The sequence below is a fragment of the Carlito syrichta genome, unplaced genomic scaffold (assembly GCF_000164805.1).
Source record: "Carlito syrichta isolate Samal-C Ts95f unplaced genomic scaffold, Tarsius_syrichta-2.0.1 Scaffold287805, whole genome shotgun sequence".
Lineage (NCBI taxonomy): Eukaryota > Metazoa > Chordata > Mammalia > Primates > Tarsiidae > Carlito > Carlito syrichta.
This window is the reverse complement of record NW_007231901.1, coordinates 823,637-849,720: the sequence shown is the minus strand read 5'-3', so window position 1 is coordinate 849,720 and position 26,084 is coordinate 823,637. Positions and strand designations below refer to the sequence as shown.

The window sequence follows — 26,084 nt, the reverse complement described above, 5'->3', positions numbered from 1 at the left end:
CCTGATTGACAGAGCTCAAAATTATTCATTCTGAGTGTTATAATGTTCGCTTCTTTTTTGCTAATAATGCAGTGTCAACTTGTTAGACAAACTACAATTTCATCACTTTTAGAATTTAGCCATCTGAGGTGCCAAATATTCTACTTTAAGTACAGTAGTTATTACTAGGTCGACCAAGAAATATCTCATCTTCCCACTAAAACATGCAAAAGAATATTCCTTGGGAAAGTCTAGAAATATACGTTGTCATTGTCTTTTTTTAAATTATGGATTTAAAAACAAATCCACTCATTTAAAATAAATTGTATGCACTTGCGCACCTCTCAGTTTCTTCTACAAATTATTTTGCATATGAAACTTAAAAGACTGTTTTCCATCTTCTGGGCAAATACCTTAATCCTGTCAACATTAATTCTTGTCTGGACAATATTAAAAAATCACATAATTTCACTCCATGTAGCTATCTATCAATCTCTATCGTCATCACCCTAATTTCCTTCTACCAGAAAAGTCTTCCTAAAATACAGCTCTGATTATGTCACATGTTCATGGAAAACCTTTGATGGCTCCCAACTGCCTCCTGAAGCAAGTACATGCTCCTTAGCCTAGCATTCAAGGTCTCATTCGTTCTAGTCCCAACTTACCTGTTTTCCCCCTCACAATTTCCCTTTTCTTTGGAAAGAAATTAGATTAGTCACAATTCCTAATACAGTCAACTACTCATGGAATTCCATCCAGGTCCAAGGACTTGTTGGACCACCTCTTCAGGATATCTCCCCAGCCAGATGTTATTTCTTCTTTCCTCAAAACACTCACTGCATTTACACCTCTCCGAGACATCTTAGCGTGTTCCACCTTGCTTATGCTCTTAGTCTTACTGCCCCATAGGCTAGAGACTAGGTCTTAGTCAGCTTCAACCTTCCTCATGCGTGCTGTTCACACCCATCTGTCAGCATGATGCCTTGCACATAGCAGACAAGAATAAATGTTGGTTCAGGAAATGGGCCCACATGAGATTGTTAAGTTCTGGAAAAAAAAAACACTACGAACCTCTATTAATCATGAAATCAGACGTGCTCTTGTTAGCTGGGACATACCAAAACCTTGGGAGAAACACCAAGTCTCAGTTCAGCAGGAGGTGTGTTATACCATAAAGGCATCATGTTTCTAAACTACTATAAAGGCATATTTGGAAAAAAAATAGAGAGAAAATGCTCCAAGGCATTAAAAAAATGAGATTTTTAAAGGAAAGATGGATGGGGAAATTCCAAAACCTTTAGAAACATAGATGCAAATTCATACACAGACATACAATACACTCTCCCACACTATACACACCCCTTGTTCATCGAGCTTGAGCAGCTGTTCTGGAACCTTGGGTGAGTTGGAAGCCTGTCGCAGGCACTGAATGCTCAGCTCTGGAATGACATATTCCAAAACTTCTTTGAGAGGTAGTCCTCGTGCGGTACCGTGCCTAGCAGTAGATGGAATAGCATCTTCTAAAATTGCTCCTCTCAGGGTTGTAAGCTGCAGAGGCGAAACATAAATAAGACACTCAGTTAATACTTACAGCTGGTCACCTACTTAAAGCCTAATTATTTGGCTGCCTTAAGGAAAAAAAGAATCAACGCTCTTTCCAAGTGGGGCAAAAAGGGCTAAAGTACTCCCTTCAAAAAAGCAACATCAATACTCAAATAGTCTATAAATGACCACATTATACAAGGAAAACAGGAATAAGCCAGGTGGGGCGAAAATGATCAGATGTGTGCCTGCGAATGAGGAGAAGCAAAGCAGATATAAAAATTAAGGCCTTCCTCCGACTCTCTGGACCCACATGGGAAGGCTCATGCCAAAGAGAAGCTGCATATGCTAGCCCTCGGCTTAACCTTCACTCTTCTTCTATCCTCCCTTTTCTTTCTCCCATTTCCCCATTTTTCTACATCTCTTTTTCTTCTAGTCTTCCTTATCTCCTTCTATTCAATTTTTCATGCTGACCATTTTTGAGGCTGAATGGTGACAGGCAGTAATATCTTTTCTTTGATCTGGAAGTATTCAAAACACACCCTGAAATATTTGCCAAATATATATTCCTGTAATTAAAATGAGCAAAATGAATAACACCTCAAAGACAGGCCATATCTAATTTTTTTTTAAAGGGAGGAGGTCTTGCTATGTTGCCCAGGCTGGAGTGCAGGCGCTATTCACTGGTACAATCATTGTGCATTATAGCCTCAAACTCCTGATTTCAAGGGATCCTCTCGCCTAAGCCTCTCAAGTGGTTGTGACTACAGGTCTGCACCAACGTGACCAGCTTCAGATCTAATTCTTTATATAAATCAGCATTTCTACCTATTTAGCTATATGTATTATGCCATTTGTGTAATGATCTCATTTTTCACTCAAAGCAAGACCACCAAGGAACTAACCTGGGTCCTCAATAAAACAAAGTTGCATGGACAAAGCTACTACACTGCTGAAGACATGAGTCAAATATTCAACCCAACGCAGGCATCCTAATTTTCTGTGTTAGGCTTTAAGGATTTTTTTTTTCCCTGAGTTGGAGTCTCACTCCGTTGCCCAGGCTGGAATGCACTGGCATGCTCATGGCCACCCCTGGGTTGACCTGCTGGGCTCCGGCGATCCTTCTGCCTCAGCCTTCCAAGTAGCCGGAACTACAGGCATGCACTAAAAACCCAGCTAAGTTTTTGATTTATTGTAGAGATGAGGTCTCCCCATGTTGCCCAGGCTGGTCTTGAACCTGCAGGCTCAGGCAATTCTCTTGCCTCAGCCTCCCAAAGTACTGGGATTACAGGCTTGAGCCACCTTGCCTGGCCTTTAAAGTTGTTTTTAAACTCAGACATAAATGATATAGTTTGTGTGTGTTCTCTCTTAGCCCCTAAATTTTCCATTTTTATCATGGTATACTTTCTTTTGTGTAAAGTAGCAATAAACCCACTGCCACTTAACATCCATGACCTGTTTCCAATTTTTTCATTTGGAATATAATACTGCAATTCCCCTTTGTATTACCTTAAATGTTATGATCGTTAACATCAAAAATATAAATTCACAGCCGGGCTCAGTGGCTCAGCCTGTAATCCTGTGCTTTGGGAGGCCGAGGTGAGTGAACTGCCTGACCCCGCGGGTTCGAGACCCGCCTGGGCAACCTGACGAGACCTCATCTCTACAATAAAAATCAAAAAAATTAGCCGGGCATGGTAGCGAGCGACTGTAGTTCCAGCTACTTGGAAGGTTGAGATGGAAGGATGGCCGGAGCCCAGCAGGTCGAGGCTGCAGTGGCCGGGAGCGGCCACTGCACTCCAGTCTGGGTGACAGAGTGAGACTCCAGTTCAAAATAAATAAATAAATAAACAAACGAACAAATATAAATCGACAGAGTGAGACTCCAGTTCAAAATAAATAAATAAATAAATAAATAAATAAATAAATAAACAAACGAACAAATATAAATCGACAGAGTGAGACTCCAGTTCTAAATAAATAAATAAATAAATAAACGAACAAATATAAATTCACTGCCCAGTTGAAAATAAACTAAAGCAGTAATACCAAAGGAGGTTTAGACTTTAGCCCAGTAACAATGCAAAGCATCCCCATTACCTCACTTGTCCTGAAAACCACCCTGTAATTGAACTGAGACCCTTCTTTTTCCTTGGGATCCTCCGCTTTCTCTCTCCGGATGCTGACAGCCACTGGGCCAAGGTTTTCGTCTATGCCAAAGTAGTTTTGGTGCTCTATAATGGAAGAGAGAGGTGGCGTCAAAAGAAAGAGAAAGGAATAAAGAGCAGGATGGGTAACTTTTGGTTCCTGTAACAAATCTCTGTGGAAATACCACATGGCTTGTACGATTTCCCTAGATGCATGTGTTGGATCAAACCTTCAAGTTTCCAGTTCAGATGTACCTTTACATCTCATTTCATCTCAGTTTCTATTAATTCCTCCTGTCACTCTGCTTTTCAGTAAGTTCACGAGCAGCAAGAAATCTTTCCGACCCAAAGTTATTTTGCAATTATGTGAATACCATCGTCAGAAACAGTGTGCTGCCACTCTTCGAAACTGTCAAAAGAGGAACATGGCTACTTCTAGAATCATTATTTAAAACAGTTACCCTCCATCTGGGAAAGCCACCTTCTCTGATTGAGAGAAGGTGCCAGAGGTTACCTAGCTAGCCACTCAGACCAGCCAGGTTCTTGGTGATCAGTAGAGTAGCAAAGATCACCCCTTCATTAAAATATCACTAAAACACCTAAAGTCTAAAGCAAAATTTAGCAACAGAAAATATACAAAGTCATTAAAAGGTGATAATGTCAAATTTAATTGACAAATGCTATAACTTGGTTCACAATATTATTGGCTAATCATTTTTTTTCACATAAACTCACTGGTCCTTAAAGGTCCTAAAACCACAGTCTCACCATGGGTGTGGACATTGGGGTCATCCTTTCCCTTTGACACAGAGTTCCCTCCAGGACATCCTTCCTGAGAGACAGTTATTCGTCTCTTACTCATATATGCAACTACTATGTGCCAGGCATTGTTTCAGCCGTGGGGCAAAGGGAGAACATTCCAAAAAACAATTCCTATTCATGAAGCATATATTCTTTGAACCCTTCCAATGACATAAAGCTCACTGCTTTATGAGAAACTCCCTCTGGGCTGCTGGACAAGGCTTCCTGTCAGTGAGCTCTGCTAGAAGTAGTCAAGAATGCTTCATTGCAAATTCTAAACTTTTTAAGTGTTTCTTCTGAAGCAATCCAAACTTAACACTACACTCAAGATGTGGCCCAACTCATATAAAATAAAGAAAGCAATTATCCAAATGTTTATTAATGCAGCCTGAAAAGTTATCTATTTTTAGCAGCCCTGTTACACCAATAATTCATGCCGAGCAGGTGGTAAATACAAACCCCCAGGTGTTATTCATTTATTTCTTGGTGAACAGCCACCAGGTCAGTTCTCCAAGGTGTATCCTCACAAAATCGGTTTTTTCCACCCCGACTCTTAACTTTTCATTAAAAAGAAACATTGTAAACAGAGCATTTATAGGCTTGAATAAAACTCAGAGGTATTCCAAAGGCTTCTGGTTATGCTAACATTTTCTGCCACAATAATCCTGGAAGGAATAAGAAATTTTGTTGAGAAAGTAGAAAACAATCAGTTTGACTAAGGAAAAAAGCACCGGCATCAACTCAGAGCAAACACTATCCAAAGCCACTTAAAACACTGGCAAGATCGTGAAACGGCAAATAATTTACTTCTTTACTGTCCGCCACCAAATGGGATTAATACTGATATGACTTCCCTTTAGAGTCAGTCCGAGCTAGAAGCAGCCAGTAAACGATTTTGGGAGATGAAAGGTGAATTACTGACATAGTACAGACCTGGGCAAGTACAAAAGAAAACAAGCCTTCTTATTTTATAAAATGGGTGATGCATCCCTTGGGAATACAGTCATGGAATGCGTAATGATCTTCCAGTCAACAACAGAGTGCACATACAATGGTCATTCCAAATGATCGTAATGAAGCTGAAGAGCCCCGATCGCCTCGTGACATCACAGCCGTTGTACCGTGAGGGTGCAAAAACCAAAAAAAAGGTTTAAAAAGCAAAAGAAAAAGATATTCAATAGAAAAAAGCTTACAGAATAAAGATATAAAGAAAATTTTTTTTGCACAGCTAAATAATGTGCTTGTACCTTAAGCTAAGTGTTATTACAAAGGACTCAAAAGCTAAAAAAACTAAAACACCGATAAAGTAAGAAAGTTATCATAAGCTAAGGGGAACTATGAATGAACAGAGAAAAAAGTTTTTATAAACTTAGTGTAGCCTAAGGGTCCAACGCTTATAAAGGCTAGAGTGGTGCACAGTATGTCTTAAGCCTTCACATTCACTCACAACACTCACTCTCCCAGAGCAGCTTCCAGTCCTGCAAACTGTATGCATGGGAAGTGCCATAGACAGACGTGCCATTTTTCGATTTTTATACAACATTTTTACTGTACCTTTTCTGTGTCTGAGTATGTTCATATCCGCAAATATCAGGTGTCACAGTCGCCTGCAGTCACGTGCTGAACAGGTCTGTCACCTAGGAGCAACAGGCCATACCATACAGCCCATACCATACAGCCTAGGTGTGTGGCAGGCTGTGTCACCTAGGTGTGCGTAAGCACACTCCATGATGTTCACAAAACAGAATCACCTAAAGACACATTTCTCAGAACGTATTCCCATCATTAAGTGATACATGACTGCAGTGTGTACTAATAAAGGCCAAGGTAATTGTCACAAACATAAACAACTCCAGAGACATTAAACATACGTAAAAAGGTCTCGACTTGAGGAGCACTGATCCAGAAGCAGTTTGTGACATTAACCAATGTCAAATAAAAAAACTCAATGAAAACACAGACTAAAATAAAAGTTAATGGTCTACTTCAGATACTAGGGACATTATCATTCTCTCAGCTGGCTTTAGTGACTATTGGACCCATGACATTATAATAGATCTTATGGACAATGCATAAATACATCTTTAAACTAAAAACTAAGTTAGTTTAGAATATACTTTTTTTTTTTGAGTCAGGGTCTCATTCTGTTGCCCAGGAATTCAGTGGCACGATCATGGCTCACTGCAGCCTCAACTTCTTGGGCCCAGGCAATCCTTCCACTCAGCTTATTTTTTTTTATTTTTTTGGAGAGACATGGTCTTACTATGTTGCCTAGCCCAGTCTCAAGCAATCCTCCCACCTCAGTCTCCCAAAGTGCTGGGATTACAGATGTGAGCCACCACGTCAAGCCTAGAATATTCTTAGTTATAGTTAGCCAACTATCCTGACAAGAATTTTTGCCTTTTCCTCAATGAGTTTTAACATAAGCCAAATGTACTGATAAAAATACTCAGAAAGTACACAAAAACACAAGTCATAAGATGAATGCTTCCTTCTTAGAAGACATTTCAATAACTTGCTTGCAAAAATACTCAAATCATTTCTATATTAGGCACTTGATGAGCCCCATAACAAGAACCAAAAGAACTTCAAATGACTTTAGGGAGTAAAGAGTAATAATAAACATCTTTTTATGGTGAGGGTGAGAGTCCCAGATTAAGTGAATCATATTGAGAATTCTTATCCCTGACAACAAAAAAAATCATAGTAAGTGTACTGCTCTCATACTCAGCAGGTCTACAGGGACAGAAAACAGACTTGTGACTGCCATGAGGCCAGAGAAGGGGTTGGTTGCAGGGGAACGTGGAGAAATGTTCGATGTGATGAAACTATTTATTGATTGTGGTAGTGGCTATACGCCATATTTGCCAAAACTTTCAGAACTGCACGCCAAAACGGGTGAATTTGACGGTATATAAAATAGACCTTTATCTGTAAAAACTGAGAGTAGGGGTGGAGGCGTCAATGCGAGAATGAGCTGGTATAGGGCCCTCCATATAGACACAAGGCATGACCATTTCATGTCACCCATGGTCTGTCAGTGAGGATATCTACTCCTGAAGTCAGCATTCTCTCACATTACTGTCTTCTCAACTACTACTTAATCCTCAACCGAGGACAAACTCCCTGTCACACTGCTGTTATGCCCAAGAATGTCATGACATCCTGTTGCCAAATCCAACTATCTTCCAGGCCTTTTACGGCCAGACCCATCTGTATGTTTGATACTGGCAGCCACTCACTCGTTGGGGCCCGTTACCCCCTCCCTTCTGTGACATCTCGTTTTAGAGTGAGCTGTAGCCCAGATCTTGACTTCCAGGTCTCCAGTGTGGCTCTTCCTTTGGCCTCCCCTTACAACATGAGTGTTTCCCAAGACTCCATCCTTCGCCCTTGTCGGTCCTTTCTGATCCTGTCTCAGTCTTCGTACTTATCTAAAAGTCTCTCTTCTTTCTGTCCCCCCATCCACTCACTCATCTTCTGCTTCAGATTCCTTAGTGGTACCAAACTTTCTCCAGGCTCCTCTCTCATAAGCACCCTAACTCCTAAAGGTCTAGAGAAGCACCCTCTGCGGTCCGTGACTCTCGCCTTGCCCTTTCGTTTGCTCCCTCAGCCCGGAGTGTTTTCCACTCTTCTTCATTCACTGTTCTGACTCGTTGTTAAGACTCAACCCAAACACCACCTCCACTGGAAACACGCTTCTCACCTCTGGAAAAGGGTGAACGCTTCAACTTCGCCATCCTAAGACTTAGCATTACAGTGCTTCATAAATCACACATGCTTAATAAATTGTTCTTGAATTACTGAGCATTTATATACTCCCTTGATATTACCCAAAAGTAACGGTTATGTCTGACCTCAACCAAGAACATCAAAACTTAAAAAAACCAAGGAGAGCTGGGCTCGGGGGCTCAGCCTGTAATCCCGCGCTTTGGGAGGCTGAGGTGAGTGGATTGCCTGAGCCCGCGGGTTCGAGACCTGCCTGGGCAAGTTGGCGAGACCTCATCTCTACAATAAATAAAAAATGAGCCGGGCGTGGTAGCACGTGCCTGTAGTTCTGGCTACTTGGAAGGCTGAGGCGGAAGGATCGCTGGAGCCCAGCAGATCGAGGCTGTGGTGGCTGGGAGCAGCTGCTGCACTCCAGTCTGGGCGACAGAGTGAGACTCTGACTCCAAAAACAAAAAAACCCCAAGGAGATAGCTCATTCCCTGCTGGGAAGTCGTCAGTTTGCAGCAGACGTTTCCTCAGAGAGAGAGGCAATACAGTTTCCTGAAATATTCACAAAACCAAGAACTTGTATATCTATTACAGCTCACATGGTCTATTAGTGTACTATGACTGCTGCAACAAATTGCCATAATCTTGCTGGCATAAATCAACCCCACTTCCTGTCACACAGCTTTGGAGGCTAGAAGTCCAAAGTCAGTTTCAATGAGCAGGCATCAAGGCACCAGAGGGACCCCAATCCCTTAGGCTGCCCTAGGGGGATAGTCTGTGTCCTTGTCTTTTCCAGCTTCTAGACCTGCATTCCTTGCATTTCTTGGCTCATGGCCCTGTCCCTATCTTCACAGCCAGCAGCCTAGCATCTTGTTTCAGTGGTCACCTTGCCTTCCTCTTCTGTAGTCAAATTTCACACTCTCTCCCTCTCTTATAAGGACACCTGTGATTGCATTTAGATCCCAGCCAGGTCTCACCTGGATAATCCAGGCTAATCTCCCCATCTCAAGACCCTTAGCCTCATCTGCAAAGTCTCTTTTGGCATATAAGGCAACATCCAGGGATTCCAGGGATTAGGACGTAACTACCTTCGAAGGCCATTATTGAACTTACCATACATACATTTCCATTCATTTACTCAAATACTGAACAGAGGATGACTCCACTGTGTGTCAGAAACTGATAAATACTGAGGATACAAAACACAGCCTGCTTCAAAATGATTTGGTGCTGTGGGGGATAATAATACAGAAAACAGACAAAAATTACCCCTTCTAGATTCTGTGATAAAAGCGTGAATATAATAAAAGCACCAAAAATATCCAGTACAGAACCATGAATCCAGAAGAAAAGTGCAGCTTTTGTAGTCAAAGCAAATGTCACAAAGCCCATTCACTCTACTTTAACACAGAAATATATGTATGTAGTTTTTAAAAGCCAAACTATTCTTCCTGGCTTAAAAAATACAGCAATCTCTTGTTTCCATTCTTCTTTACTCTTTTCTATTTGAATCAGGGTGTTACTTTGTCACCCAGGATGGACTGCAATGGAAACCTCAAGGCTCACTGCAGCCTCGACCTCCGGGGCTCAGATGACCTTCCCACCTTATCCTCTCAAGTAGCTGAGATTACAGTTGAGTACCAGCCCGCCCAGCTTACTGATTTTCTGTAGAGACAAGGTTTTGCTATGTTGCCCAGGCTGGTCTCAAACTCCTGGGCTCAAGCAGTCCTCCGCTTCAATCTCCCAAATTGCTGGGACTACAGTCCTGAGCCACCTCCCTGGCCATTTTACTCTTAATTATGTTCCCACAAAACAATTCTTTGAGCTATTTTGCATATCAAATATTTTAACCTATGACCATAATATGTCCCCTCCATTTATTTTGGATTTTAATTGCTCTTGGAAATGTGTTGTAGCTTTCTGGAGTAGACATTGATCTTTCTTCAGATTTAGTCTTAGGTTCTTGATGTTTTATAACATAGATGGCATATTTTTTCAACATTTCTAGTTGTAAGCTTTTAGGATTAGACAACTCAGTGTGTATATTTTGAAATTACATTTTCTTTAACTACAGATTTAGAGAGCTGACCCTTCAATCATTGTAAAGTGTCTCCTCATCTATAATAGCTACCTTAGAGTCTACTTTGCACAGGCATACCTCATTTTTACTGTGCTTCGTTATTTTGTGTGCCTCGCAAATACGGTGTTTTTTACAAATTGAAGGTTTGTGGCAACCATGTATCCACTAAGTCTATCAATGCCAATTTTTTTTCAAAAGCACATGCTCACTTTGTGTCTCTCTGTCACATTTTGGTAACTCTCACATTGTCTGTTAAAATTTATGACTAGTGATCTTTGATGTTACTATTGTAATTGTTTTGGGATGCCACACACCATGCCCATATAAGATGGCAAACTTAATGAACGTTGATGTTCTGACTTCTCCCTCCACCAGCCTTTCCCCATTTCTCTCTCTCCCTCTTTGGGCTTCCCTCTTCCCTGAAGCACAGTATCAAAATTAAGCCAATGAATAACCCTAAAATGATCTCTAAGTATTCAAGTGAAAGGAAAAACCACATGTCTCTCACATTAAATGAAAAGCTAGAAATGACTGAGCTTAGTGAGGAAGGCATGTTGAAAGCTGAGACTGACAGAAATCTAGGCCGCTTGTGCCCAACAGCCAAGCTGTAAATGCAAAGGAAAAGTTCTTGCAGGAAGTTAAGTGTGCTACTCCAGTGAACACACAAATTATGATGAACGTGAAACAGCCTTTTTTGCCAATGTAGAGAAGGTTCACATGGTCTGGACAAAAGATAAAGCCAGTCACGATACTTTCTCAAGCCAAAGCCTAATCCAAAGCAAGGTCCTCACTCTCTTCAATTGTATAAAAGACAGAGAAGGCCAGGAGGCTGCAGGAGAAAAGTACGAAGGTAGCAGAAGTTGGTTCATGAAGTTTAATGAAAAAAGTCATCTCCAGAACATAAAAGTTATGATGAAGCACCAAGTGCTGATGGAGAAGTCACTGTAAGTCATCCCGATTTAGCTAAGACAAGTGATGAAGACAGCTACAATAAACAACAGATTTTCAATGCAGATTAAATAGTCTTCTACTGGGAAGAGATGAGAAGTCAATGCCTGGCTTCAAAGGACAGACTGAAACTCTCTTGTTAGTGGTTAATGCAGGTGACTCTAAGTTGAGCCAAAATTCACTGACCATTCCCCAAATCCTAGAGTCCTTAAGAACGATGCTAAATCTACTCCGCCTGTGCTCTACCAATGGCTCAACAAGGTCTGGAGGACAGCACATCTATTTACAGCAAGGTTAATTAAAAGCCCGCTATTGAGAACTACTACTCAGAAAAAAGATTCCTTTCAAAATATTACTGCTTATTGACAAAATACCTGGTCACTCAACAGCTCTGATAAAGTTGAATTAGGAAATTATTGTTTTCATGCCTGCTAACACAACATGCATTCTGTAGCCTATGGATCAAGGAGTAATTCTGATGTTGAGTCTTATTTGAGAAATACATTTTGCAAGGCTACAGCTGCCATAGATAGTGATTGCTCTTGTAGACGTGGGTAAACTGAAAACCTTCTGGAAAGGACTCATCATTCTAGATGCCACTAAGAACATTTGTGATTCACAGGAGGAGGTCAAAATATCAACCTTAACAGGAGTTTGGAGGAAGTTGACTCTAACCCTCATGGATGACTTTGAAGGAAGGGTTCAAGACTTCAGTGGAGGGAGTCGCAGCAGATGTGGTGGACACAGCCAGAGAATTAGAAGTGGAGCCTGAAGACCTGACTGGACTGCCGCCGTCTCATGATCAAACTTGAACAAATGAGGGAGTGGTGGCTTACAGATGAGGAATGAGAGTGGTTTCCTGAGACGGAATCGACTCCTGGTGAAGATGTTGGGAACACTGTTGAAATGCTAATAAAAGTCTTAGACTGTCATATAAACGTGGTTGGCAAAGCAACGGCAGAGTTTGAGAGGGCTGACTCCAATTCTGGAAAACCTTCTGTTGTGGGTTGAACGTATCAAGCAGTATCACAGACTACAGAGAAACCTGCCCTGAAAGGGAAGAGTTCATCAATGCACCAAACATCATGGTTGTCCAATAAGAAGAAATTTTCCCAGCCACCCCAGCCTTCAGCAACCACCACCCAGATCAGTCAGCAGCCATCAACACAGAGACGAGACCTTCCCCAGCAAGAAGACTGCGACTCACTGCAGGCTCAGATGTTAGCATTCTGTAGCAATAGTCTTTCAAAATTAAGATCTGTATATTTTTTTTAGACATAATGCTATTGCACACTTAACAGACTACAATAGAGCATAAACATGCTTTTGATGTACTGGGAAACCAAAAAACGTGATGTGCTTTATTACAATATGACCTCACGGCACTTGTCTGGAACTGAACCCACGGTATCAAGGTATGCCTGTATGAGACTGCCTAGGCAGGTCTCAGGTGAGCCTTTCTCTTGAGCCACTGAGTGTTCCAGGGAAGGCTCTTCCAAGTCTCCTGTCCACAGGTATTTAACTCAAATAAGAGAACAGAGCCAGGCACCTCACTCTATTAATTTTATTAAACCTCATGTTTGCTTAAGTGTCCTAGCCTTGCCCTTTGCCAGGCCTGTTGTTCAATCTTCTCCAGGATAAATCTTCAGTTTTCCACCTGGGTGGGGGACAAGTAACAAACTGGCTACAAGGGCAGGAGAGGGAATCTGGTCTTTTAAAAGCATGTGAACAGTCCTGTTTTCACTCTTTTCCAGTTCGTTTTCCCTTTCCCAATGGTGCCTGGCTCTGACATGGACTGACGGCTTTTAAAAAATTTTTTTTGAGTTGGAGTCCCACTCTGTCACCCAGACTGGAGTGCGGCCGCTCCCGGCCACTGCAGTCTCGACCTGCTGGGCTCCGGCGATCCTTCGGCCTCAGCCTTCCGAGTAGCTGGAACTACAGGCGCGCGCTACCACGCCCGGCTCATTCTTTGATTTGTATTGTGGAGATGAGGTCTCACCAAGTTGCCCAGGGGGGTCTCGAACCCGCGGGCTCAGGCAATTCACTCACCTCGGCCTCCCAAAGCGCGGGATGACAGGCTGAGCCACCGAGCCCAGCCCTGACTGCTTCTTGACAGCCTCTCCCCACTCCTCACCACTGACTTGGCAGGAGCGTTATAGTTGAAAGCAGGCATATTAATGGCAAAAAAACGAAATCAAAACAAAAAAGGAGTGCACATAAAATGAACAGCATTACGTATCATTTTGATTTGGAGTCCAACAGTCCTACACAGTTTAAGAGTTGGCCTGAAGGTCACTCCCACTTTTAATCTCAAAAGGCTAATCTATAATTGCCTAGAGAGGTTAAATAGTTTTAACACGGTAACCTGAAGTCTGGGAGGGCTTGTGGGTGATGTTTACCTACTCCAAAGAAGTCCCCGGAGGTTCATCAGGAAAAGACTTTGGTTTATCAAAACTTATGGGAGGCACCAATGGCAACAGGTCAGTGAAGAATCCTCATCTCGGGAAAGTAGAGCAAGACGTTTTATAACCAAAGCAACCAAGCTAATCATTCAAAAGCCTATACAGTGTGTACCATCACACTGATTAAGCATGATACTACACTGTTTTCAGCTGTGTCTGATCACCCGCACCCCATGACTCACTACTGGGAATTTGTATACCCTTCAGAGACCAGCCTTGGGCCAGAGCCCACAGGAAGAAACCTGGTATGGGGGGAAACAGTCGATGTCCAGACAATGCCTCACGATTATATTCATGGGATAGTCTTTTTAAGCAAGCAGTGACACACATGGTACTTCACTGAATAATTTATATCAGAAATGATACTTTAAGAAAATGTTTGCGAACCCAAATTTTGTGTATTACCCTTTTTAGCTAAGATGGCAAGAAAACTAGTTTAAAAACGTTTTCCCTTCACGACTACCTTTCCAACCCATGCCCCTCACCCATTTTCAGTTGTTCATTTTCCCTTAAGCAGGCACGCATTTTTTGAATGCTAGTGGAGAGAGAAAGTTCCCGCTCTTTACAGGCATCACACAGCTTTGACATCTCCCTAGCTGTCTTCTAAGGGACTTCACCAACTCTTGGTTTCACCGACGAATGCAGGTGACTACCTGTATTCTAAAGAAATCAAAATCGTCTGCGGAATCATGTAACAAGCTGTCGAGCTTTCATACATGCCATGAAGACATGAACAGAGCCTGTGTCTCCTCCGTAGCTTCCAGGAGGCAAAGGAGTGAACTCTTTCAAATGATAGTCTGCACCCCCCTTTCGGGAAAGAGCCCCTTGTTAATCTCCATTGCAAGAGGCCCTTTCTTCTTGGGCAGAGAGTAATGAGCACGCCTTCCTCAGCGGTGTATGCATTCAGACCCTCACCCACTCCAAGCCGCCCTTATTCCAAGCAGACGATTTCCATAAAATTGCTTCAAGGGTGAATCAAATGAAATCATTCCTTGGCAGAATGGAAGCTATGAACGACTGTTGAGAAGCTGAATGAAAATCCACACATCATGCAAATCCAACAGGACAGGATAAAAAAAATCGGTTAACAAGATTGCAGGGTAGGAAATGGAAATGAGATGCAGTACATCTCCGTGGTGCACTGTGGCTGTTCAGGTTGAAAAAAAAAACAAATTCAGAAGAGGAAGAAAATGGGGGTTGGGGGGTACAATGGACTCTAGCCCAAAGGCAGTTTCTAGATGCTGTGATATCTTGGAAGCGAGATTTATTTGGTAACTCCCCAATGAGTTGGGCAGGTAAGAACCACGACTCCACGTGGCCTCCTGAGGTCAGGTATGTCAAAGAATCACTCACAGCTTTGCCTTACAGGATTTCTCGGTCACCATACCATGTATAAGTACACTGAGGCCACAAGCAACGGTGCACCCATGTCCTCTATCCTTTACTTTGTCAATATGCACAACAGAAGCTCACTTGCTGTCTTGCCATAATAAACAATTTAAAAGTTCTGTGCCCCCTAGTCGGGCATGGTAGCGCATGCCTACAGTTCTTGCTACTTGGAAGGCTGAGGCGGAAGGATGGCCGGAGCCTAGCAGGTCGAGGCTGCGGTGTCCAGGAGCGTGCCACTGCACTCCAGTTTGGGCAACAGAGTGATTACTCCAACTAAAAAAAACGAAAAATAAAAAAGTTCTGTGTCCCTTCAACAGCTAGTTGATGATTTAACTGACTGCTCTCTGCGATCTGGGCTATATCCCTGGCTGCAGTTGGCAGCTCTCTAAATTCCTTCCTAGGATATGTACCTTCTTTCACCTTTCCCTCCAGACATTTATGCGTCTACCTCCAAAATAACCTGCCCCGTTCTCTAAAAGTTTAGGTGTCATAAAGAAAAACTGAAAATGAGACAATAAGTGGATGAATAAATAACGGGACCTACTTTTGTAGACATCAACATGAAGAGTCATTCGATAACCTCAAGACACTTCAAATACCTTGTTAATGATTCATGAATTAAATGACATGAGGGATTTGTTTCCCTGTAAATTTTTGCTCCTTTGAGCCAAATTTAACCAAAATATTAGCTAAGCTTGAAAAACCCGAGGCATTACACTGAAGATAATAATATTAAATATTTTTACATAAACTAACTCACTTCATCCTTTCTACCTATGCGGAGGCACAACTACCATTCTCATTTTTTTTTTTTTTTTTGAGTTGGAGTCTCACTCTGTCACCCAGACTGGAGTGCAGTGGCACGCTCCTGCCCACCACACCCTTGACCTGCTGGGCTCTGGCGATCCTTCCGCCTCAGCCTTCCAAGTAGCTGGAACTACAGGTGTGCACTACCACGCCCAGCTAGTTTTTGATTTGCTGTAGAGATGAGGGCTCGTCAAGTTGCCCAGGTGGGTCTTGAACCCACAGGCTCAGGCAATCCACTCGCCTTGGCCTCTCAAAGTGCTGGGATTATAGGTTGAGCCTCATTTTACGGATAATACTGAAGCTGAGCAGTTAAGTGACTTGCTCAAGGTCATATTCTGGTGTGACAGAGTTAGGATGCAAACCCAGGCAGTCGTCTCTAGTCTCTAGAGCTCTCATGAAAACAATTGGAGGTGACAAAATTCAAGCAAAGGTTTAAATGATAAGAATCATCAATACAGACACAACTTAAAGATAATTCTTACCATTTACAATCTTTGCAGCATAGAGCTGGGATGTGAACTGAGGTGTGTGTTTCATGCTACCTTGCCTGCCATCTCAGACCTCTGTTTCCCAAGAGCTGACCTCCAACTATAATTAAGGAAACCCAGAATAAAATGGTAAAGGTAAATACTGAAGAAGAGAGGCAGGTATCCCAAGGTTTCCTTAAATAATCTGTAAATTTTAGTATTATTTGCTCAAAGGAGGCAGAAAACACGAGGAAAGTATGAACGGCCTTGCCATATCAAGGGAGAGAGGAGGCGGCCACTGGTCAGGGGCCAGTTGACCAGTCTTTATTTCATTTTAGTAGGACAAGCAGTGAAAGAAACTTTGGATCAGCACAAATTCTAAGACACGATTTATCAAGCTTCTAGGTTCTCTAAGCCCCTATCCCTATGTCCCCAAAACCTTTATTTCCAACTTACTGTACCAGTAGCAAAATGCCAAGTATCCCAGTTAACTGCCACGTGAATCAAACTGTAGAGAAATATTCACGTCTTCATTCCTCTTACCAAGAGCATAATAGAGCATTAGGTCTTCTCCCTCATAACTGACCGACAGCCCTAGGGGCCAAGGGTCAACACGGTGATACAGCCTGCAGTCTTGCGAGGGCCTATCATAGCACCCCTACCACAGAGAAAGGCCAAGCGTTTCCCACATCCAGCCATGGGGGCCGGCGCGACCATAACCCATGGGGCTGAGTCTCAGGTGCAGCCAGGCAAGGCCTTCCTACTAAGAGCCCCCTGGGACTCAAGGGGACCTCTGTTGGGAGGGCAGTACTGGCTGGGGAGAGAGGTTAAGAACTGTGCTGCTTATGCCTCTGAGGGAGGAATTTGTAGCTTAGAATAGTTCTCCTAGCCAGGCTTGGTGGCTCAGCCTGTAATCCCGCGCTTTGGGAGGCTGAGGTGAGTGGATTGCCTGAGCCCGCGGGTTCAAGACCCGCCTGGGCAGCGAGACCTCATTTCCACAATAAATCAAAAAATCAGCCAGGCGTGGTAGCGCGCGCCTGTAGTTCCGGCTACTCGGAAGGCTGAGGCGGAAGGATCGCCGGAGCCCAGTGGGTCGAGGCTGTGGTGGCCGGGAGCGGCCACTGCACTCCAGTCTGGGCGACAGAGTGGGACTCCAACTCAAAAAAAAAAAAAGAATAGTACTCTTGTTAGACAGCACTCTGTTCACGTATGAACGGAATAGTGTCCAATTCCCTATTAACTTTCATCAATGACAACAAAACCAGAAGAAAAAAGTAAGCCACCAGGCATGAAATTCAAAGCAAATGCAGCCACGCATCGCTCAGGCGGAGGCTCATTTGAGATGTAAAGGTATACTCCCGCCTATGTGAATGTGTTTGCAAGGGGGTGGCAGACTTCGACACCTTTCCCCAGGCCACCTCACCGTATGGTTCTACCTCTTTCTCTCGGCGTCTTGTAGCCACTGCAATAAAGTACCCCCCTTTAAAGGTTATACCAATCTTGCAGACAATCATTTCTTTTGAGAGAGAAATTCTTACACATTTATTTAAGAGGTCCCGAAGGGCCAGGAGGCATGCTACTGACAGGTACCGCTCTAAGCCCTTTACAAGTGAGGGATTTGTATTATTAGCCCATTCACAAATGAATAAGGCTCAACTAGTTCAAGGACTTCCGCCAAGCGGAGTTGGGATGTGAACCCAGGTGTGCATTCCACCTTAAGTGATGCCACCTAGCCCACAATTCACAGACCTCTGTTCATCAAGAGTTGACCTCCAGCTATAATGAAAATGAGTGCACACATTTGCCTAATGACAAAAAGATAATTCCCCAGGTCCACAAAATGGTCAGCTGGTTTCAAGAGAGGTAAGAGGGCTATTATACAAATTCTAGAAGAGTCTTTTCTGTTTATCAAGTTCATGTAGAAGGATTTACACACAGGATGTTATCCTTCAGTTACAATACTACTAATGACAAAGGTTAGCATTGGAAAAAAGGATGAGTTTACAGAAAACTGGGTAAGAGAGTAGTTATTAGAAATAGCGAAGCTGGCTATTTATGGGAATGCTACAGTAGTTTGATAAAGTGACATAAACCTGTAAGTCTGTTATTTTTAAGAACTGTTTATAAATTCTTCTTTCTCGTTATAAAGAAATAAATTCCAAATATATCACGAGCATTTATAACTTGCATTTTATACAAATTTTAACTTTTTATTTTAAACTTGTCTTAGATTTACAGAAAAGTTGCAAAGACAGTAAAGAGTCCCCTTATACCCTTCACTCGGTTTCCCAGCTGTCAACATCTTATGTTATTTTGGTACATTTGTTATAATTAATGAACCAATATTGATATGCTATTAACTAATGTTCATATTTTATTCAAATGCCCTTAGTTTTTAATCTAACATCTTTCCTTAGTTCCGGAATACCACGAGACACTTAGTTGTCATGTCTCCTCAGGCTCCTCTAGTCTATTTTCTCTGGCTTTCCTTGCTTGTGTTACTCTGGATAGTTTTGAGTACTGGTAGGAATTTTGCAGAATGCCCCTCCTTTGGGATCCGATGAGTATTTTTTTCCTGATCAGACTGGGGTTATGGGTTTGGGGAGGACAACGAAAGAAGCGCCACTCACATCCAGGGTACAAACCACCCATAGGACTCACTTGGCCAGTGCTGATGCTGCCCTGACCACCTGGCTGAGGCAGCGTTGGCCCGGCTTCTCCATCGCAACGTGACCTGCCTCCTCCTTCCATGCACTGTGGTGTGCAAGTGAGTCACTAGGCACCGCTCGTGTTCCCGTCGGGAGCGGGGGAAGACGAGGACTTCAACTTTCATCATGATAAATTACTTTTAAGATTCCTCCATCAAAATGAACAACCATTTAATGTGCTTGATGAGTTTTCTGTAGATGGGTAGCAGCTAAAAGAGGGTAGGAGATATATGTTCCCTATCACTGTGCTTCTATCAAGCTGATGGGTTTTTCTCTCAAGCAGAGCAAACGGAGTCATTAACTCATCTGCCCAGATCATGGTTGGCAAATACCTGGTGTCTCCCCACCCCCGCACCCATGGCAGATGACGATAATTGATAATGGCTCCTAAAACGCAGATGCAGTCCTATACATAATGACATGGAAGGATGATCACCAAAAGCAAGTTCCACAGTAATAGCAAGAGTCGTCCATTTACATAAATTTACTTGCATCAGAAAAAGCCTACGAGGATAAAAACGGAATTGTTAATGGTAGCTATCTCTGATGGATTTCAGGAGACTCTATTTTCTGCTTCTTTACATTTTCCTATAATCATATGACATTTATATACCACCTAAAAATTCTAAAAGAAACAAAAGGTATACACTCTCAGTCTGACCAAGTATTCTCCCCCTGCATTCAGAGGAACACACACGATTGTACCAGTGAAACAGTTCTTGTAAAACAAGGTTCCACAGGCTCCATTATTTTGTCACTTTTCACCTCACTCCTGAATCACCAAGGAGGCCCACTTCATCCTTCCCTCTGGTTTAACTTCTCTTTACCTGAAATCACTCACTGTGCCTCCTAGCACGATGCTGGCCTGCGTGACAGGAAGTGCAGCCCCAAACAGTTCTAGGACTCCTGAGCAATCTGCAAGGTGCACAATTTCCTAAAAGTGAAAGATTTTGTCGCCAAGCGGGAACCCACAGCCCCAGCACAAAGCATCTGCTCGTCCTGCAGTGCTGCTCTGGCTGGACACGTACAAGGACAGCCCCGTGGCTGGGCGGCCGGGCCCAGTGCCAAGCAGGTCCAGGGGAAGGCGAAGCCCACAGTGTGGCCTCAAGAGACGTTGGACTGGCTGAGGCTCACGTGGCCAGTCGCGGTCAAGTGCAAGCCTCCCTCTCTAAGGAGTCCTTCGTCCTGGTCTGCTCACAAATGTAAAGCCCCAAGAAAAGGGGAACGGCACTTTCGAGACAGTTCCATCAGAGAAGCAGCCAGTGGGGCACACTGCACCGGTGTTTCTTCCTGACCACTGCTGGCAACAGGAAGAAAGGTGCTTGAGCATTTGCTATGCTTGTGCCATCCTCATTGTTTTTTTAAAAAAACTGTTTCGCTGAAGGTTACAGATGGATTTGCCTGAGCAAGTGAGGCTGTTGTGCAGTTTACTGTGGTAAGCCACTCCCGGCAGAAAGCCTTCTAGAAAGTTATTCAGTGACTGTATACCGCTAGAACACACCTTGGCATCAAGAGCAGCCATCTCTCACTCTGTCTACCCAATGAGAGTAAACCGCTTTATTAACGTTCTGTACTTGCAACCAGGGGACCACAAACTGGTACCATCCATGGCCTGTCAGGAACCAGGCCACACAGCAGAAGGTCAGTGGTGGGTGAGTGGAGCTCTGCCTTCTGTCAGACCAGCAGGGGTATTAGATTCTCACAGGAGCACGAACTCTAGTATGAACTGCACATGCAAGGGATCTAGTTTTTGTGCACCTTATGAGAATCTAATGACTGATGGTCACCCCACTCCCGCCATCCCATCTGTGGAGAAACCGTCTTCCGTGAAACCAGTCCCTGATGCCAAAAAGGTTGGAGATTGCTGCTCTAAACATGGGCCAGTGACTGGGAGCCAGCTAGTACTTTTGAAAATGAAGTTCCACACAGAACCCTGAAGCACAGGGCAAAATAAAAAGTGCTCTGGAAGTATTAAAAGATCCCTGAAAGTCAGTTTTCAAAGAAAGAACTCTGAGAGAAAGTAAAAGAGGAAAAGGGAAAAGAAATAAGCTAGCTGCAAAAACACCATATCTGTGCCAGTCTGTCCAAGGCCTCTGTTAGTAAACAATGATGTTCCCCTCACTTGTGACGTCTGCAAACAACAGGGCTCTGCACAGCTATGTCCCGTGGTGGAAGCCGGGCAGGGGCTGCTGCCGGAATCCCCTCTCACACCTGGGCAGGCCTCTGTCTCACTGCAGAAATCTGGGCTGTTGCCTCGGCCCTGGTCCTTAATGGCTCTAGGATGAGACCAGCAGGAGCAGCAGCTGCTGTAGCCAATTTTACTTTCAAGTCACACTGGCCACAGGGAAAGAGCTAAATATAGGAGGACGCAGGGCATGGATCACAGCTACACTGGAGGGGTGGGCCTTCTTCTCTCACCGGGGGGCCGCTCCTTCCTTGGCCCCTGAGCCCGTCTGCTGGCACAAAAGCACCTTCCACAGCACAGAGTCGCCCAACACTGAAGACAAAGCGACCTCAGGATTGCTGCCCTACCCTGCTTCCTCATTTGGCGGGCTTTGCAGAGCACAGCAGTACGTCAGCATAATGACGTTTTGGTCAATGAAGGACTATATACAATGGAGGTCCCATAAGATTATAACGGAGCATGTACAGACATTGGATACATGGCACTTGACATTGGCATTGCAACTGAACACAGGGGAGATGACTGATATTCCGTAATGGTGCTGGGACATTTGGTTTTCCATGTGAAAAATAACTATACCATCTAGATTTGTGTGAGTACACTCTAACATCCACACAATGACAAAACTGCCTAATGACATCTTTTTTAGACCGTCCCGTCATTAAGTAATGCCTGGCCTTAGTCTAGAAGTCAGGTTTCTGGCTAGTTCACAGATCCACAACAAAGCTCAGGACCAGTGAGCCCAACACCCTGCACTTCCAAACAATACGTCTGCATCCACCCACGATTCACTCACAGGGCATCTACACTCAGATTCTTTTTTGGAGCTTATTTATTTTTTATTTCACACTCAAACCTACGAGGTCTGATTAGGTTATTTCCAATGGCCTCAAAAATCGTAAGTAGCCAATAAAAAAAGGTAGAGGAAATACATCGCTTGCAGAGGAGTCTTTAGAACTATCAAGAAGTGACAGATAAAAATTCAAGAGAAAAACTACAAGAAGCAGTCAAGAAAACTAACAGAATCTAGCAACCTGAAATTGTCTTGCAAAACAGACCCTGGGGACATAATGAATCAAACGATAGTGACCTTGGGTGCAGAAAACATCAGCTTTCCATTCCATATACACTTAAGATGTGCAATAGAGTATGAATAAGATGCTGGCACTAAGTCCTGGCAAAAATATGAACATATAGTTAATTTTTACGTTCTGCTATTTTACAGGATGAATCACAAACTATTTACAAAACTCAGCTAGCCAGAAGGACTAATTACTTGAGGATTTTAGGGCACAATAAAACTAAGAGACTTTATTTTATTGCTGGCATTGACAGCCATGGCTTAATCAATAAAAACAACCTTAATTAGGAAGCCTATTTCTCCAAGGTCTCCCTATCCAAAAAATAACTAACTTCTATCCAGAGATCATCCTTGAGCAGGATTCTATAATATGCTGCCCCTGTATGAACATAGTTTCAAGAATCATGAGTTATTTTCGCAGCACAGACTAAAAAGCAGGTCCAAGATCCTCTGATGTTACTGACTGGAAGGAAATCGCTCATGGTGGTGATACTGATGTACATCTGAAGACAGAATTGAGAAGGGACATGGGGAGAGAAGGAGACACAACAGGGAGCCAAGATTTGTTGGCAAAAATATTTCAGCCCCATTATGTCATCACTATGAGGACAGGGAGGCAACTCACACTAAGTGACCAGTTGCAGTGCAAAGCTCTGCTTATTTGGCTTCATTGTATCAGAATCATTTTGCTTATTTATATGTTGCCATAACACGATTATGGAAGACTGGTTAAATCTGGATTGATACAAAAACAGGAAGGGAAAGAATTATTAATTTAATGATCACAACTTATCTGGCAAATAAATTATTTTAAGCCTATAGTCTGTGGGAAAAAGTAATAGAAAGGCTTCATAGTGGTTAGAATTTACAAGGGACTTAAGTGAACAGAATGATCTCCTAAGGTCAAAGTTACCCCTGGACCTACTTTTAAAAAAATAGTCAAAAATTACATGTAAATATTCTAAAGACAGAAAACAACACTGAAGAAACTAAGAGTAAATCAACTCGCAGTTATCTGCACGGGTGGCGGACTAGTTTATTCACTGAGGTCAAAAAGAGGAGTCAGGTGGGCCCACCTCGGCCTCCACAGGTGATCCATGAGGTTGTTAGAGGCAGCAGAAGGAGAAGTGGCAGATGAAACTGGAGACAGAAAAATATAGCTCTGAAAAGAAAGTGTTACTATAAAAAGGAGCAAGACCAGGCATGGTGGCTCACACCTGTAATCCCAGAAATTTGGGGGGCTAAGGCTTGAGGCCAGGAATTCGAGACTAGCCTGGGCAACATACTGAGACCCTCTCTCTAAAAAAAAAAAATTAGCTGGGCCTGGACCTGGTGGCACTCCCAGCTACTCAGGAGGCCGAAGTAGGAGGATTACTTGAGCCCAAGAACCCAAAGTTACAGTGAGCTATGATCGTGCCACTGTACTCTAGCCTAGGTGACAGCAAGACCTTAAAAAAAAAAGAGAGATAAACAAGGGGCAAAGGTGGCTAGTTGTACCCAATAAGAAGGCACTGAGAAACACCTGTGTGTTTCACTGGGTATGAGCTACTGACACATAGTGGAACCTGTTTCCTGTAGGTCTCTAAAACAGAGCAGATTCTCCTGTTCCTGAGATAATTAAAGACACACAGAGAGAGAGAGACAAGAGAGAGAAAGAAAGAGATAGCAAGACAGAGAGAGAGAATGTCCATACTGTGGATTACCAATCAACAAAGGCAGGGAATTGAGGATTTCTAAAGAAGAGATAGCTACGGAGGGACCATGATGGAGAACAAGGTCAAGTCCAGTGGACCATGACCCTGAAAACGGAGGAAGGTGCTCCAACACAAAGCAAAACGCTGTGACTGGTCCCAAGTCATACCCACATGCGTGCTTCCTTACCTTTCCCATAGAAGAATTTACGGTAATAGTAGGCCCCAAGGTCAATATGCTCTATGATGTAGCGTTTCACTTTCTCCCGGTGAATGGGCTGGTTTTCTCTGGGCACTTCCAAGACCGACACGCCTGCATTTGTGCAGTGAGAACTGAGCGACGACTCGAAAGAACAGCTTTCCCCAGCACTGAAGGAGGACGAGCTGGCCCGAGAAAGCGCAATCCGCCTGTCCCCTTCCCCTCCAGTCTCATTTCTAAAGTAAGGACAACTAAGAACAAGGTCGTTGCTTTTCCCGTCACCCTCATCAGCATCCAGGTTCTCTTTGGAGTTGAGGTCCTCTTTGCTTCCCAAAGGGGACTCACAGCTACCCGTCTGGCCTGTGGGCATCTGGGTCTGGGACGCTGCAGAAGCCCCAGTGGTTATGTTTTTTCTCTTCCCCACATTAGCCCTGGTGGCCATGGCCTCATTAATATTAAACAAAATGCTCTGGACATCATAATGTGCAAAACATCGCTGACAATTCCAAGGGCGAATGCCCCTCTCGAGACGGCTCTCCTCCAGGTCAGAGGTGAACTTGAAAGTTTCGTGCTCACTCTTAACAGTTCGAAGCTTTCGGAAGAGGGATGTTTCCACGGACTCGGATTTTAACCTTCGTTTGAAAGGCTTGTCCCTGTCTCTCCCCATCAGGAGGGCGCTGTCCATGTAGTCTAATTCTGACATGCGGACAAATTCTCCCCTAGAAATCTGTGCTGCTGCATGAAGGCTGGGAGAGATGGCAGGGTCACAGGGAAAAAACTCAGGGAACCCAAAAGGGATCACCGCTTTGTGGTCGTAATTCTCTACACGGTACCCTCTAAGCATAGCAAAAAAGTTCTCACCAGATAAGCCCTGCCTGTCGATGGACGAAGTGCTTCCGTACTCCCGGTGCAGGGCGGCCCCGGTGTTGGGGTTGACTGCGTTTTGGTCTAAGACATCTTCGGCATCAATGTCACTGATGGTGACATCACTATTGCTTCTCTGTCGGATGGGGTGAAGTCCTCTCTGAGGGGAATGAACAAAGATGTCTCCGATTGTATACTTCGCCTCCACAAAATCTAGATCAAGCTGTTCCTCTTGCTGACCTTCGCCCTGGTCATTCTGCCCGTTCTGCATGAGAGAGGTGACACTTTCGTAACTGGCCTGAGACCGGCTTTCCCAGAGCGCCTTGCAGGACAGCTCTTTGGAGCAATCCTTTTTGGGAGGCCATTCAGATACCCTTGCTCTCACGCCCATTTTGGGCACAGCCGGGGTACCATTAGCTGGACCGCCACCACCGCTCTCATTGGAATTGGAGGCATTTAAAGAAGTCGCAGGTCCCATGTTGCCATTCATGGCTTTAAATTTTCTAGCAAAATAGTCATCAGACTGCATGATTCTGGGAGGATCCTTGAACTTTGAAGACGTTCTGCCAAGCTTGTGCTTCTCTTCTTGTGACTGCCTTGGGTCGCTCATGTCTACTGAGGCAAGACGCTCCACGCCTCGCCAAGAAGACTGATGTAAATCTAATTACATTGTTATTTGCAATGCTATAATAAAAGCTGATATAAAGGTTTTGTCTGTAGTTGTATTCTTTCTTTTTCAACCAGAAGCAAACAGCATTCTCAGAATACAGTTTCTCCAAAGCCAACTTTCTTCCCTGTCGCCGTAATAACTGTGTACACCTCTGTTCTTGAGTATTCTTGAATGGTCATGCGTACTTCCTCCACCTGAAATAAAAGACAGGAAATAGGCATTAGCAATTAAGATGGTCAAAGTTCGGTATTCTATACAGTGTGGTTTCTTGTCTTTCTCTCCTGCTTCTGTCTATCAAGTTCTAAATCTCCACAGGACTGTTCATAACACTCCTTCCCTCTGGAACACCT

General features: G+C 43.6%; 1 protein-coding gene across 1 annotated transcript in view; it reads right to left on the bottom strand.

Moving 5' to 3' along the window:
- Positions 1–1,139: 1,139 nt before the first annotated feature.
- Positions 1,140–26,084, bottom strand: part of SIPA1L2 (signal induced proliferation associated 1 like 2) — an 80,529-nt gene continuing 55,584 nt past the window's right edge. Inside the window, exons 2-4 of the mRNA XM_008053063.2 lie at positions 24,192–25,928; positions 3,622–3,755; positions 1,140–1,527 (exon numbers count right to left, since the gene is read on the bottom strand). Coding sequence (XP_008051254.2) covers positions 1,297–1,527; positions 3,622–3,755; positions 24,192–25,674 — 1,848 coding nt within the window. The 5' untranslated portion in view covers positions 25,675–25,928 and the 3' untranslated portion in view covers positions 1,140–1,296. The remainder of the gene's footprint in view (positions 1,528–3,621; positions 3,756–24,191; positions 25,929–26,084) is intronic.